The sequence below is a fragment of the Podarcis raffonei genome, chromosome 1 (assembly GCF_027172205.1).
Source record: "Podarcis raffonei isolate rPodRaf1 chromosome 1, rPodRaf1.pri, whole genome shotgun sequence".
Classification (NCBI taxonomy): Eukaryota; Metazoa; Chordata; class Lepidosauria; order Squamata; family Lacertidae; genus Podarcis; species Podarcis raffonei.
Genome location: NC_070602.1, coordinates 97,826,959 through 97,843,705, shown reverse-complemented (window position 1 = coordinate 97,843,705; position 16,747 = coordinate 97,826,959). Strand labels below are relative to the sequence as shown.

Genomic DNA, 16,747 nt, shown 5'->3' with positions numbered 1-16,747 from the left:
CGGCTCCACCCAGCAGTCAACAGCTTGAAGCTGTGTGTGCATACGTGAGCTGTTTTCGGTATGTGTGTGTGTGTTATTACTATTGTGTTGTTAGCCGCCTTGAGATTAATTCAGGTAGGGTATAAATCTTTAAAATAAGTAAATAATATGGCACCACCCACATGCAAAACGTGTCAGCAGGTTTGGGTTGACTCCAAGGTTTGCATAAATATGAAAATTGTTTAGGGGGACCCCCAAAAAAAACAAAACCCCACTCAGTGAGGACTGAGCATACTCAGTAGGCATGACTGACTGTTGGAGGAGGAGGAAAATAAGGAAGGGGAAGTGGAATAGAGTATCCTGGAAATGGGTATGACTGGCTAGAACCCTGACCAGGAGCACTCCGTACTGCAACATTTTGTTTCAGGTCGCACTTATTTTATAGATGGAGTTACATATGTCATGAGGCAGAGCTGCCAAGTTGCCCCTAAGATTGATGGGGCCCGGCTTTCATTGTGTGTGAGAGAGATGTGACACATGATGCAACGTTGTGTTGTCTGAAGGATGCCAAGCATTCTGGAGGAGCTGGCCACTGAAACTGCACCAGGCTCGGCTTCCTAAGCCCCCTCAAACGTTTAGGGGAGCAAAAATGCCTCAGTTCCCTACAGTTGGTGTGTCAGAATCTCACTTTTGCCATCAGAACAGGTTTCTTTGCCATCAGAACAGGTTTCTTTAAAACCTAGATGTTCACTGCTGTGGCTTATTAGCATTTTAACATACAATTTTATTTTATTTTTCATTTCCTTCATTGCCCCCAGCCAGACAGCAAACCATACTACACACAACATTTGATGAAGGCAGGTGAAGAGCAGGTAGGCTCTTCTGCAGTAAGAACCACCTAGATGAATGTAAATATTGTGGAATTATATAAATACTAGCATTATGCAACCTCTAGATCCTTTTAGAGCTGGGACAAGCAATGTGATGCCCTCCACATTGTTGGACTACAATTCCCATCAGCCCAAATCACCATGCCCAATGTTCAGGGATGATGGGAGTTGTAGTTGAGAAACTTCTGGAGAGCACTGTGTTGGTCTCCTCTGTTTTGGAGGACTGAAAAGTCCCAAGGCCCAGAAGTGTAAGAGATTCCAATTTATGCTTCTCTGTGGACTTACTTGAAGATCTAACTGCATCTTGCCCAGAGCATGCTCCAGAAGCCTCACTACATTTGTGTCCTTTTACTTCTAAAAATAATGTTGCTTGATCCATAAAATTTAACTCTAAAAGAACAGTCCTGTGCTGTCAGTCTTTTGGGTGCAAGAGTTATTTACCATAATACTGAAAGCCCCAGATATATGCACATCTATGTGCTCCAAAACATTCCGGCTGACTTCTGAAATCATCTGAAGTGTTTGTGCATCCCCATTAAGTTGGTTACACAACTATCTAGCTTATATTACATTTTCCTACTTACTGTGTGACTTCTTGCTAGTTTTTAAGGACCCATGTTTTGACAGATGGTAGTTCTTCCCCAGTCTTGACATTCTGGTGCTTATTCAGGCAGAGAAGTCACAGCTGACAGAGAACGTTGCTCTCCCTCTAAACCAAAGTGCAATTACTATTTGTGCTGTGATATTCCAAGCCTAACAACTGCAAGCTCAGAAGTGAACCCCGTTCAGCTTGCAAGACCAACTTCTTCAGAATACTTTTGAATTCTAGTTTTTACTGCTGTGTTTTTTGGAGTGGAATTTATTGTGTCAGGTTTCTCTTAGCGCTCAGGCAGTGTTTGCTAAAATAGTTTTATAGCATAAGAAGTCTTTAGGATGCAATCATGTGCATATGTTCCTGGGAGTAAGTTCCACGGAGCTAAATGGGCCTGACTTCTGATGAGACATTTACAGGACTGAGTTGTTAACATTGTGTGTGCATAATTATATATATAGTGATAATAAATCGGCAGTGAACTGAGCGAGAGCGGGATATAGCTACTTTATTCTCTCTACTTTTCTTTTATGCATCTGAGTTACATTACATTGAAATAAGAATTAACTTATTTGGTTTTATTTAAAAAACTATCACACATGAATGGGTTGTTTCTTTGAATTTTTTTTAGATGAAATAAATTAAAGCTTTTGCTTTAGAGCATCTGGCGGCCTTAGAACCTAGTACATGTAATTACTACTGTTTATTAGGAAAAAAATTATGTAACTGTATGGTTGATTTACTCGGATGAGACTGGCTTAGCAACTTAATTGGACTATACAACAAACCAGAGCAAACTAGAAAAAAATTAATTAGCAGATTCATTTGAGGATGACTACAAGCCCTCTGTGTTATGCTTCACTTCACTGAAGGTGTACAATTGCAGGGTTCTGCTATGCGAATTCACACTGAAATCACCAGATTTGGGGAACTGCCAACACCAGATGAAATGGAAACCTAGGAATAAACAGCTAAGGTTGCAATCCTATACATACTTACTTCAGACTTAATGGAACTCATTTCTGACTATATTTGTATAGCAGTACAGGCCTACCTTGGATTTAAAATGCCTTGGCACCGGAACAATCGAAACCCGGAAGTGAGTTTTCTGGTTTTTGAATGATTTTCAGAAGCCAAACGTCTGCCGTTTCCCATCCAGCTTCTGATTGGCTGCAGGACGCTTCTGCAGCCAATCAGAAGCCGCGCCTTGGTTTTTGAATGGTTCTGGGAGTCGAACAGACTATTTGTAAACATCCCAGAGTGCATCGGGATGAAGAACTTTGTAAAGCAATGTTGAATCTTGATCTCTGTGTAGCTGGAACATTGAGAATATTATAACATTGGAGCTTTGACAAGCATTGCTGACTTGCTGATCCAATCTACCAAGAAGCCAGTTCATGGTGACTCTAGGACAAAACTAGGTGTCATGTCATTCCCGAAATTCACAATTTTAATCAAATAGCATGCATGGGGTGTAGGTTATCTGGATTGGGACTGTGGCCTGAAAGGGGCTTTAATCCTTTGCTGTCGCTGCAGCTTTGATCTGAATTGAGTGTCTGTTTGTATAACAGCTTTCTTAAAAAAAAAAAATCTCAGTTGTATTTCTGTCAAGTTAACAGTGTTATCATCTTCACTTCCAAACTCTCTTCAGTTTTGTCAAATTGTTTCTTATTCGGTATATGTTTATTTTGTGTTTTCTGTGGTTCTAGTCATAGGACTCCAGTATTGCAAGCGTTTACCTTCTGTATCATGTCCAGGGCAACAACTGCTTCCATCAAACAGGATTTTCTTCTCTATAACCGCTATTGGTTATCCTTCATAGATCGTGGGCAAGAGTTCAGAAGGACTAAACTGGACATGAGGGGCGGAATTCAGCTTGGTGCTATTATAGTTGTTCTGTCAATGCAAGCTTTTTTGCTTTTCAGATAGAAGGATCTCCTATTTCATTCCTCTGTATGCTGTTCTGGGGGTTCTCCTGACCCTCTAGAGTGGATTTGGGGGAAGCACAGAGGAAATAGTTCTGCTTCTCCACCAGATTAGCTGAATCCAGCCCTTAATATGCATGGTTTGGGGTTTTAAAAATAATGAACAGCAGGTAGAAAGGAAAATTAACTCTTTCCTTCCTTGCTGCAGTCCTGGGAAAAATCCATTGTCTCATACAGCATTTGCATTGGGAGGAAATTCCCCATGAGAACCAGAGTATCTTTGGGCAGAATCATATTCTAAGAATAATTTCCAGTTCATCAAAAGTTAGTGAAGGAGTGCTTCCACCCCCATCGTTCAGCCCGGACACTGAGGTCCAGCACCGACGGCCTTCTGGTGGTTCCCTCACTGCGAGCAGCGAAGTTACAGGGAACCAGGCAGAGGGCCTTCTCAGTAGTGGCACCCGCCCTGTGGAACACCCTCCTGTCAGATGTCAAGGAAACAAACAACTATCTCACTTTTTGAAGACATCTGAAGGAAGCCCTGTTTAGGGAAATTTTTAATGAGTGATGTTTTAATGTATTTTTAATAGATTTGAGGCCGCCCATAGATGCATATAAACACACTAGATCATACATCCACATAAAAAGCTGAGAAGAAACATGGCAGCAGAGACAGCATTAAGTCTCTATTTCAATATTAATGTCACTTCTAGTTGACCCTGAGTGATGTCAGTTTCTGAGAAGTGGAGATTACAGCATATACAGCATATTGTTTTACTGCATATTATATTGTGCCCCACCTCAGTATTTTATTTGAAGTGGCAAGTATACAAATACTTTTATAAATAATAAATAAAAGAAAAATTTGAAGGGGAGAGATATCTTAACTAATTTACATGAGGCCAAAGTTATGTGGTTGGAGCTTCCAACATAATTTTGCTTTTTAAAGAAATTTATTGCTAAAAGAAATATGTAGGACAATAGAAATACAGAAGCAAAAAGTGCAACAGCTAAAGCAAGCCCACGTTGCACCCAGTCAGGACGGTATTTCAGTATCCACTGGGATGTCATGGACATAGTACTCTGCATGGTGTCAGCATTGTCAGCCCGCCTGTCGTATCTGACATTGTCATTGACATGCCTGACCGAAAGGTTCCCTAGGTGCCACTTCTGCTACTTTTTTACTCTCTCGCCCATCTCACTTGGCACATAAAGCATTGGAGTGAATGGGTTCTCAGCACACCAGTCATTTTTAGCAATGTGTTATGAGATTGCCCCCCACCCATTATTATTTTTTACAAAGAAAATGAAATAACATATACCCTGTTTCAGTAATGATATTCATTGCATTTTAAAACAACTGCCCATATTAAAACAGGCTTAATTAAAATGTGTATGGGAAATGAAGTGCACTTACTTCATGTATCCATAGCACCAGAAATGAAATTCAGTCTCTGTTTCCTCTCTCTCTCTCTCTCTCTTTCTCTGTGTGTGTGTGTGTGTGTGTGATAGTTTTACTGGGTTTTGTTTGGGTTTTTTTGAACTGCCAAGTTTGATGCAAGTGCACTGATTGCTGGATTTCTTTCCCACTACCGTTTGTGCTTTGCAAACCAATTTGATCTGCATTCTAACAGAATCCAGGGAACCTAGAAGTAGACTGGTACAACACCTTTGTCTTTTAGAGGTCTTCTGGGGCTTGTTATTTTAATCCTAGTGTAGACTGATTTATCACTTCAAGCATCTGTCAGCTGCGCTTTGTCTAGAAATTGATAGTGATAGTGTTGCTGATTTTTCAGGAGCAGCTGTTAGAGGTTCATTAGTTACACTCTCAAAGGGTGCAGATAACTGTAATATTTTCCTTTGTTAATTATCTCTTATGTGTTACAATAATAGAGGTTCTGGAATTCACTCAGCTTCCTGCCTACCAGAGCTATAAGGTATACCTTTAGCTTTAATTAAATAGTTCTAAACTCTTATTCCCTAGTTTAAAAGATGAGAGGCAGACAAAAAAAGTAGGAAACAAAAAAGAACATTTGCTGTAAGAACTTTGTGCCCGCTATGGAAAGTAGTTTGTGACAAATTTGTGGAAGTAAGATCATGTCTTAGCCAGGACATTAATTATTATACTGGAGTTGTCTCAAATTATTGGAAGTATTCGGTGAAGAAGGAGCAGAGCAGATATCAAACAACCCCATTTATTTATTTATTCACACACTTGTTCTGTACACATATAAAGCAAAGATTGAAATTATTATTATTTTACATGAGTGCACAGGAGATGGGAGATATAAATCTCCAGTGAAGAAGTGGTCTCAAACTAGAGTCACTGATATTTTAAATGCCTATTCCAGCAGAACTCTGGCAAACCCTGTAGGCTCTATGGGTAAAGGGCTCCCTCTGGACTTCAGTACTATACTGTCAGCTGACTCCCACAGGCCAATCAGGACTCCCTAGGTCCTATAATACCTGAGCCTCCTTTGGCTAGGCAACAGCTTAAGGTTCACTGACTCCCCTGGCCATGCCACACTTTGACCCTCATTGTGTGCTTGCCCTGGAACCACCAGCCCATCTTAGACGGTGCCATCTACCTCTCTCCCTTTGGACCCAACTGGCCCTAGCCCTGGATCCCATGCCTCACATGAGTGAAATCTTCACCTTTTCTCTGCCTTTGCCCTATAGCTCCAACCAATTTCCTCCCATCCTGGAACCAAACCAGACAGGGAATTTTTTAAAAACAAACAAACAAACACTGACACACAGCAGGGCAAAGAATTTGACTTCCCCTGCACATGCAAAAAATATATAAAAAATGGGACTGTCACATATTGTTTGGATCTAAGAAAAAATGTACTCTTACTGTCTTTTCTTATCAGTCAGTATTGGATGTGGCAGCACGCCCCTTCCTGTTTGTGATTCCCAGCAACTGCCTTCAGTGGTGGAGGTGAATCAGGAGGACCCTTGTCCTCCATAATTTTGTATAGCTATCTTTTATAGCCACCCAAACTGGTTGCCCCTTGCTGCCTTTTGTGGAAGTGGATTCTTTAATTTAGTTATGCACTGAGTGAAGAAGTTTTGGGATTTTTAAAAAAATCTGTCCTAAACTTAGACATACAAATGCAAAGCACCCATCCCAGTATTTTGAACAGGTGAGTTATTACCTTTTTCTGCAAAGGAACATGTCTCCCAAATGAAGTATATCTGCAGAACTTTGTAGACAGCCCAAGAGGAGAAGCTGCATACTACAATTAGCATCACACAGCCTTATATAAATATATATATGTAATATATTTCAAATTAGTATTAAAATGACTTATTCAAAACAAACAGCAACAATGCATAATCAATCTTAAATACTTATTACAGGCGTTATAGGTTTATCAAAACAATACATTGCCTTGCTTAAATCAAGTGTTCATTTGTAAAAATATATTGTGTCACTACAAGTGTGCTCTTCCCTATTGACTTGCTGGGGATCAGTTTGGTTTGCAAACTTCGGAGAAAGCAGGAACAAAATCACAGCCAGCTGTGCTGTGTTTCCAGATGTGAATACTGGGAGGAAATGGACCATGAAACCTGTTTTGCTCATAGCAGAGGCAAATCCAACTAGCTCTAAATAACATCTCCTTGGCCTGTGTTAGTACTATTGCAAACTTCAGATTTTGGGGTTGGAGTATCTTGCCTGGCTCTCCCTCCCTTCCCCCATTTCATTTAATGTCCAACTTGAAGAAGCCTTCTGGAAAACTAAAATCCTGCTCACCAATTAGTAATATTCTATCCTAATAAAATATATATACTATTGTAACCTTTGGATTGTTTCTAAGGAGCCAACAACACCAACTATAATGTCTTAGGTTTGAGTTTCTTTAAGCAGATGGAGCTGCTGGGAGCTGGTAGGATAGAGGGGTGCTGATACCTTATTTGAAACTCATAAATGTTCTATTTTAACTCTCTGTAGCAACACATTGACCAAAGTGTTTAAGTTATCAACAGGGTCCTTTTTGATCAGTAGTGTTACCTGTTGTTTAGCCAGATGGTCAGGATTTATGAACCTCTCAAAGTCTTGAAGGAGATAGTTGCAAGGACAGTTTGTTCAGACTTTCTGCTTTTTTAAAAAATGTAAAGGGTTTGTTGTGCATAAAGGAAAACCAGGTGGCATTTTCATAAGAGGTCAGTTTATTAAGATCGCACTGACTTATGTTACTGTGTCTCTCCCACTGCCTACCCCCCTGACTCTTCCTGATATATTCACTTGGGGTGCAAATGCTTGACTCTTAAAAGCACATTTCCTAAATCTCTTTCAAGACTGTCTCCGAGCACAGTGGAGCCTCCTGGGGACTGGAACATCTGTGAACTTTTCTGCAGTTGGGAGTATATCAGCACTATAGCTTGTTCAACCAGCAGAGCTAACCAACAGATAATTACAGTTTGAAATTAGTATTTTAATGAACTGATTTTAGCAAAGGTAAAATGAAATCTCCCAGGCATTAAAAAAAAGTATGCAGGAGGGGAGAATCATTAAACTCTAAAGTTCAGCAGATGGGTGGTCAGCAGGTGCTTGTTGAAAATGAGTGCTAACTGTGCTTGTTTCAATCAGCAACCCACAAAAAACTAATTTGGGTGCTGTCCAGAGAGGTGTTGGAGCATCTGCATGTGCATTGTAATTTCTTGGGGAAATGGGAATCATTTATACTTCTTGGGGAGCAAGTATTTAAATGGTAAATTGAAAATGTCCTCTAACATGCAGTTAACTAAGGGTTGACGCACATCAAAAATGATGTTCCCATTTTTGGGGAACACAGGTATAATCATCCTCGATCACCATTTTTACTTATAGAGTAGAGCTGAGGAACCTCTGGCCCTCCAGATATTGCAGAACTACAGTTCCCATAATCCCTGACAATTGGCTGTGTTGATTAGGGCTGGTGGAAGCCGTAACAGCTGGAGGGCGCAGGTTCTCCAACCCTGCTGTAGAAGAATGAAGCAGATGCCCCAGTAATGTAAAGATAGGAAGCAGCAGCTGGGGAGCCCCTTTCCTGAATTGCATTGCATTTTTATCGCATCTGCCATCCTAGGAGTTCAGGGCAACATATGAGAGCATGGGTAGGCAAACTAAGGCCCGGGGGCCACATCCGGCTCAATTGCCTTCTCAATCCAGCCCGCGGACAGTCCAGGAATCGGTGTGTTTTTGCATGAGTAGAATGTGTGCTTTTATTTAAAATGCATCTCTGGGTTATTTGTGGGGCCTGCCTGGTGTTTTTACATTAGTAGAATGTATGCTTTTATTTAAAATGCATCTCTGGGTTATTTGTGGGGCATAGGAATTCATTCATCCCCCCCCCCCAATATAGTCCGGCCCCCCACATGGTCTGAGGGACAGTGGTTTGTTGAAAAAGTTTGCTGACCCCTGTATAAGAGCAAGCTCTCCCCCAGTTTCCGTACACATGACTCTACTATGCATTAGTATATTTGCCTGTATTTAGCATAAAAGTGACTAATCTTTGGCCATTGCTGGACTATTTATTTATTTCATAAAATTTATATACCCCTCGATTGCAAACAATCAAACCTCAAAGTGGTTCTACAGCTCACATTATTGCTGATCATTTGCCATGCTGGCTAGGGCTGATGGGAGTTAGCTACCCCTTGATTTAAGTTTTTTTTAAAAAAAAACCCCAAACAAACTGAAAATAGATTCCCAAACTAAAACTTTCAATTGTGCTTTTGCTCGTCATGCATACACAGGTAGCGTTATGACACTATTTAGCCAGATGGTTGCAGTATTAAGTAGCAGAATCTAGAATGTGGAGACAGCAAGCTGGTGTACGATTGCTGCTGGGAAGACATGTAAAGCAACTAATCAGGGTCCAGCATCCCTTCAGGGGCCTAGACAGTTTCAGACTACTGTACTGTACTTGAATTTCCCTCCTAAGTGAGGCTCTTTGTGCCTCACAGTTAGTTGATTCCATGCAGTGGCATTCCGCCTCCATCTCATGATAAACACACACACACAGCTTTATTGCGGTGCATAAACCCAAAATACACAGTACAACAATAGTATATATCAACAGTTGTTAAGATCAGAGGAGCTTTAACCTGTACATACTGATTTCTGATAATGATAAACTGTCTGTTCCAAAAACAAGATGGCAGCAGTTTCTGCTGCTTTCTTACCCAGCATATTACTCTAGCATGAGTTGCTAGTTCATCACTATTTAGAATGTGGAGGTGTGAACTTAATATTTTTCCTATGTTTTCAGCTTTTTCCATTTTATCTGTTAGCCACCTTGAGTCTCAGTCTGGGGAGTAGGTGGGATATAAATGAATAAATATAATAACAACAAAATAAGATTATTCAAGCAGTGCTAGATAACAGGGACAAAACTACAACTAAGTTAAAATGGATGCAGTTGAATATAAACCATGCTCAGGCAAGACCAATTAGTTTCAAAGGTTCTACTCTTAAGTATGATTTAGTTGGATATCGCTCTTTGCAAGGCAAAGAGTTTCCTTGCTGAATGTGGCAAATTTTTCCCCTCTTGTCAATTGAACAAGTTTTGGGTGGTATTTTCTAAAAAGTTTTTAAAAAAGAAAAAAGTTAAAGCTTTGGGCAAGCCAAGAAAAGTTTGCAATTATCTCCCTTCTTCCTTTGTCGAGTTTTGTTCCAGGCTTCTATTAGTATTTATCAGCACTAGCAGCTTTTCAGAGAATGATATATTACACGGGAAAATATTAATATCTTCAATTAGTATTCTGATATATAGTTCACTTCTGTCATTCCTCATCTACTTTCTGTCATTTTCCTATTATGCTTTTCTGACAATTCCCTAAAGATTCAGAAGAGATATGGCTTTGGGGGAAGTTGCACCACTAATCATGGATAGCCGTGTTTTGTGCAGCTGGATCTGCTTTCCAGTTTTGTCAGCAGAGACGTTGGTGTGCTTGTACCTCTACAGGGAGGATAGTTCTTTATAAGATTCATTTACAAGCAGAAAATTTAATGGGCTGCAAGATTTGATCATGAGAGGGGTTTTTTAAAAAATAAAATCATTATTTCCTGCTGAAGCAGCTTGTCATTTTAGTTAACTACAGGAGACAGGACAGAATTGTTAAAGCAATCCAATTATATATGTTATTGAACAAGGGAATTCTGGCCACTTTTCATTAACATAGTAAAACTGTAATAACAGAAGGTGCTTTACCAGTTGCTTGGGTGGGAAGCAGAATTTGTACATTCCTAATGTGATAGCAACTCAACCTGATCTCCAATCCCACCCCAGAACTGTTTGTGAAAGCCTGTTTTCCGCTTAACCCTATGATATACTACTGGGGATTGGGACGGAGAGGGGATCAGACATTGTCCGGCTTTCAATTGCTTTCTTTGAAAGCTGCGTCTTTGCTGATTTGACTCAATGGATGGCTACGCAAATGATATTTTAAAACTGCAAATTTTTCACTCTTCAATTATTACTTCTATGACAGGGCAGGGGGTGGGATAGGTACAGTCACATATTGTGTGATGGCTATTTAAAAAGATCCAAGTGTAAAGATGAAATCCACGGTTAACATTGGACTACAATGTGGATACTTAAAAACCCCCAAACAAGTCTCCAAATACAGTGTGGGAGGAACCATTCTGCAGTGGAAGATGGAGATGGGGGGGCGGGATTTGTTTTAGTTTGCATTTAATGGCAAACCTATCTCATTAACCCCTTCTGAAACAATATGCAAACCAAGGGCAGGATCCAGCTAATGAGTCCTACTAGCAGAAGCCTCAGGGCATAGTTTCACCAGGACTTAACTCTGTTCCTATTCTGTAAAACAGATGAACTGTTCTGCTGCATAAGGGTGAATACAGTGGTGCCTCGGTTTAAGAACAGTCCGGTTTAAGAATGATTTGGTTTACAAACTCTGCAAAACTGGAAATAGTGTCCCGCTTTGAGAACTTTACCTCAGTCTAAGAACGGAATCCGAATGGTGGAATGGCACTGGCTGTGGGAGGCCTCATTAGGGAAAGCGCGCCTCGGTTTAAGAACGGTTTTGGTTTAAGAATGGGACTTCTGGAACGGATGAAGTTCGTAAACTGAGGTACCACTGTACTGCAGTTTCAAGACAGGGATAAGGGATTAGCATCACAAGAGTTTTGGAGCCGCCACTCACAGCCCCTTGTGCCCATTTCCTCCTTCCTCATAGCATCAATGCAAATGTAACAAGAGCAAAATGCTTTAGCAACAGGGGGTGGAGGAATTAGGGGGGTATTAGAACTGAAGGTTAGTACCACAAGCATAGGTATAAAATACATTCCAGAAAATGAATATGGTATGGATTTTCAGTATAGTGTAGCTAATAAGTACATGCTACTTAAATCCTTAACGCCTTACAGCAATCACATATGCTGCTACAAAACCTATCACAGCCTTTGCCTTTAGGAAAAGCACATTTAATTATCAGTAAGGTCCAGGCTCTGCTTATTATGTTGAATTATTAGTGTCTGTTATAATTTTCTTACAATAAGAGAATTGTAATGGAATATAATGTGATCAGTTTAGGATTGCATTTTTTTCGTGTAATTGACGACAGTTGGAGACTTCATTATTCTTGCCAGCCTTGAGTGTAAGATGCTGAAAACTTGTATGATATTGCATGACTCTAATGTGCATGCACTTGCAGAATTAGTAAGCTTTGTCAAGTCATGAATTATGTAAACATTTACTTTGTTCTAGCATTCAAGTTAGTTTGTATTGTTAAAGCAATATATGAGCAAAAAGAAAAGGAAAAGGAAAGAAGTCTAGACCATGGAGTAGTTAACCAATTTGAGGCGGCATAAGAGATTTTCCTTTTGTTGTGATTTAAATGGTTTCTTTACTTCTCTTTCTTAACATTAATGCCTGAGATCCTAGTTAAACTATTACCTGGGCCCTTCTGCATGTGAAGGCATGTGCCCTGCCACTAAGCAATAGCAATTTCCAGGGAATATATTGTTACTCACCACCACAATCTCCATGAGTGGTGCGAGATTTCAGGGGTGCACCAGGGTCTGTGGAGACCATTAGCCAGAGCTCAGGGTGGGGACATGTTCAAGCCCTGGATTCTTCATGTAGGATTGGGGAAAACCTGTGTCAGAAACCCTGGAGAGCCACTGCCTTTCATTGTAGACAATACCAAGCTAGATGAACAGGTGATTGCCTTAGTATAAGGCAGATGAAAACCTTGAACTAGGATATATATCCCCGATATCCACATAACAGAGAAAGCAACGAATGTTCTGTGAAAGCTTCTGCCCCATATCTTTGATAACATTAGGGTTAATCTCTCCCTGCACCAATAATTTAGTATTAAGAAAATGCAATATTTGTTGTTGTTACTCATGATTGTTGCACTGTTGTATTTGTGCAACTGTTATAATTATGTTTTATGTATGTAGCTGAACATTTTAAATGCTTTTTGTAAAGGCTTAGATTTCACACACCATTTGAGAAGATGTTTGTACTTTACATTGTGGGATTTTGTTGACCCCAATAACTTACGGGCAACTATTTTGTTATACTGGAAAGGAGGAGGTCTAAGTAAAGACATGTTTTGTTTTACATGCAAATGGTGTCATGCTTACTAACTTCTACCAGGTATTTTATTTGGATTGCTTTGTTGGGGTACATTTGCTGGCAGGGGGTTAAGTAGAAGGATATAGACTTCATAGGTCACATTTGATTTGTATAAAAAATAGATTTTCTAAAATACAGAAATAAATATCTTATAACACTAAACCATTATCACAGAATGAGTTTTCTGCCCAAGGTCCAGTATGTATCAGTTCTATTTTAAGCAAATACAATCTTCTTTAAAAAAAGAGAAATAATTAAGGATGATTTTTCAAAGTGATTTATATTAAGAGGAAGATTAGCAAAGAACTGCAATGCACTTTCCGCATAAAACTGGTATTTAAAAATAAGATTTTAATCTTTTTTATATTCATGCGTGAATAATTCAAAAAGGTTATTGCTCATTAAGTACTTGCAACCTAGTTATTAACTAATTTTATTTTATCATTCTTTTAAGTACTTAGAATGTAGTGTGTTTTTGTTGTTGTTTTAAAAATACACATTTCTCTGTGGCTCCTTACAGATAAAGAAGGAGGGGAATGAACAAAAGAATCCATTGCCCTACTGAAACCATTTCTGTGAGAGAAAAGGATGGGACCTGCTGGTAGTGATTATTTTGAGGATCAGAGAGATGGGCAGAAGCCTCTAGGAAGCCTCTCATTAATAGTAACTGAGAATGGCAGGAGAAAGATGGCAGGGCTATGGCACTGGAGATTTTAGGAGGTTCAGAATCTTGCCCTACAGAGGAGTTTCCACTCTCTCTTCAGATGCAGTCAGGTGTGGTCGCCACTCATTCAGGCACATCTGAAAGGGCAGAGCATGTATCTAGAACCTAGCAGAACTGAGCCCAGTTAACAAAAGAGTCACTCAATATTACAATACAGATATAAGCTGTCTTGAGTGTTTTCACAGTAAAGTCAGGGCAAGAATCTTTTAACTTAATATCATATCACGTTTTTAATATTTATCTTCTTCTTCTTCTCTCTTTTGAAACAGATCTTTTGTGATGCTAAGCAGATCATCCATGCCACAGACTTACTAAACTGGGAAGACAAAGATCCTGCAGATACACTAGTTGATAATGTAGTCAATTCGAGGATCATCAACCCTTTACGCCTCTTTGTTAAGCCATCCCCAGCACTGAAACATGGACAGATGTCATATTCAGACAGCATAGACAACTTTTGGGATTGGTTATCCAACATCACTGAGGTTCAGGAATCTCTTGCACGAACTAAACGCAGACCAATTGTAAAAACTGGGAAATTCAAGAAAATGTTTGGGTGGGGTGACTTCCATTCTAACATCAAAACTGTGAAGCTGAATCTTCTCATAACAGGGAAAATTGTTGACCATGGCAATGGAACCTTCAGTGTTTACTTCCGGCACAATTCCACAGGCCTTGGAAATGTTTCTGTGAGCTTGGTGCCACCTTCCAAGGTGGTGGAGTTTGAATCCTCACCACAGTCAACGCTAGAGACCAAGGAGTCCAAGTCTTTCAACTGTCGAATTGAATACGAGAAAACGGATAGGGCTAAGAAAACTGCATTGTGTAATTTTGACCCTTCGAAGATCTGCTACCAAGAGCAGACACAAAGCCATGTGTCCTGGCTGTGTTCTAAACCATTTAAAGTCATCTGTATTTACATTGCTTTTTACAGCGTTGATTACAAACTGGTGCAAAAAGTCTGTCCTGATTACAACTATCACAGTGAAACACCGTATTTGTCATCTGGATGATATAATCCATTCTCTCCCCACCCCACAATGACTGATAAATCAGTGTATTGATAAGCTGTCTAAAATTCCACTTTAAGCTTCTTTTGGACAGGGATTCCTAATCAGGTTATAGCAACAATAATCTCTCTCCCAAGAGAAAATAATCCTTTCTCGATGGGCTGGTTCACCTGTGCATGTTCTTCACTTGATGGCTACAACATCAAGTGGCAATTTGCATGTGTCAGTGAACACCCTCAAAGATCAAACACCATAAATGGCACTTTCATAGCACTTGGAAGTCTTTCAGTTAAATCAATTCAACATTTCTGCTGCAAGTTCAACATAATGTCTCAGCAAGTGATGTTCATGAGTATGTGAACTGCCCCTAAGTTTAAGGTGTTGCCATACATATTTAGGCATTCAGATACCAAAATGTCATTTCAAAAAATGAATAATCATTTGTTATTGTGTCTGTTCCCATCAGTTGTAGAGGAAACACCAGACACTGCCACTATATGGACAAGCCGAAACAAGAGACCCAATGCAAGCAATGTACACATTATCTGTCTTCTCTAGGAGTTGCTGCAATAGCAGATTAATATTTAGAATGGGGGGAGCACACTTCATTGGTGTTAGAGGAAAGTCATAACACAACTGCCAATAAACACGTCAGGGTAAATATTTAGGTTCAAGTAGAGATGCCATTAAGATGAGCATCTATAGAAATTTTGAGGGAAGTCAGACATTTCCAAAAGATTTGGATGCGAGAACTATTGTAGGGAGGGGCTTGCCCAACACTAGAGTTCCTATGAATTTTGCCTAAAGCTTTGGCAAATGTTCTGTAGGAATTGAATTTTTAAAAGAATTTCTATGAGATTTGTATAAACTGTCTTCATGAATGAATCATTCACAAGAGCTGTCACTGACTTGCCATTGAGCTTGAATACAGCAGAACTGAGCCCAGTTAATGCAAGTGAGGGTGGGTCAGTTGCTCACCTCTGAAGCCATGCTTAAAAGCCATGTTTTCGAACGACACCTTCCATTTTCATAGTTGTTAGTGACAGACCCACTAATGAGCAAAAAAAAAATGTGTTCTGGGTTTACTGCCCAACTCTAGGCTGTGTCCTCCCTCTTCAGATGTGTGGCTAGTATCTTTTTGGTGCCAGATTAAAATTTATCTTTTAGCCCAGCCATTTTAAGGGTGTAGTGCGTTCATTGGTTTTAGTTCAGTCTGCCCTTGCTTTATCTGCTCCTGTTACCTGTTGACGTATTTTATAGGTTTATTTCCTTGTACTGTACTGCTTGTTTCGTTTTTGCTCATTCTAAATGTGACACCCCTCCACTCCAACATCTGTATAGACAAAGCTGTTTAAAAGTGCTTTTGACAAATGAATAAAATCAGCCAAGTACAGGAAATGGAGGGAGCTTGCCTCCCATGTCAGTGGTCAGAACATACAAAAGTATATCGATAGAGCCACATAATACAAAAAATATTTAAAATACGGTTGCTGTGCTTAAGCAGGCAAATCCATACAGTCTGTCATTAGCACAATGCAATCACACTCCTTCTAGGGCAGGGGTGGGGGACCTCAGGGCAGGGCAAATATGGCCCCTTCGACCACTCTATCTGGCCCTCAGGACTCTTCAGAGGCCACACACCCCTCCCCAGGCCACACTGTTCTGCCCTATTGCAATGTATCCCTGAACTCAGATAATGCTTCCTGCTTACCTGGGTGAAGGATAAAAAGGTGTGTGTAGAAAGTAGCCTACTGTACAAAGGTCAAATGTACATTTGCTGCTCCACCAACTTATCTTATGGCCCCACCCAAAAATGGCATGAAACCCTCAGTATCAGACTACCTTCTGACCAGAATATGATCTGGGGGCTGTTAGTAGAGATGAGCCTTGCTGGTGTCTTGCCTAATTTTCATGAGTTTGGGAGACAGCAATGCATTCTTTCTTCTTGTCTGGAAAGCAGGCAGGAGGGGATAAGCAGAGATATGGAATGAGCAGGAGGGGCTGTCTCTGCTTTGTAAGAGAGAGTTA

General features: G+C 40.1%; 1 protein-coding gene across 1 annotated transcript in view; it reads left to right on the top strand.

Moving 5' to 3' along the window:
• Window positions 1-15,890, top strand: part of NXPH2 (neurexophilin 2) — a 28,985-nt gene extending 13,095 nt beyond the window's left edge. The window contains exon 2 of the mRNA XM_053405787.1: window positions 13,979-15,890. Coding sequence (XP_053261762.1) covers window positions 13,979-14,722 — 744 coding nt within the window. The 3' untranslated portion in view covers window positions 14,723-15,890. The remainder of the gene's footprint in view (window positions 1-13,978) is intronic.
• Window positions 15,891-16,747: the final 857 nt, after the last annotated feature.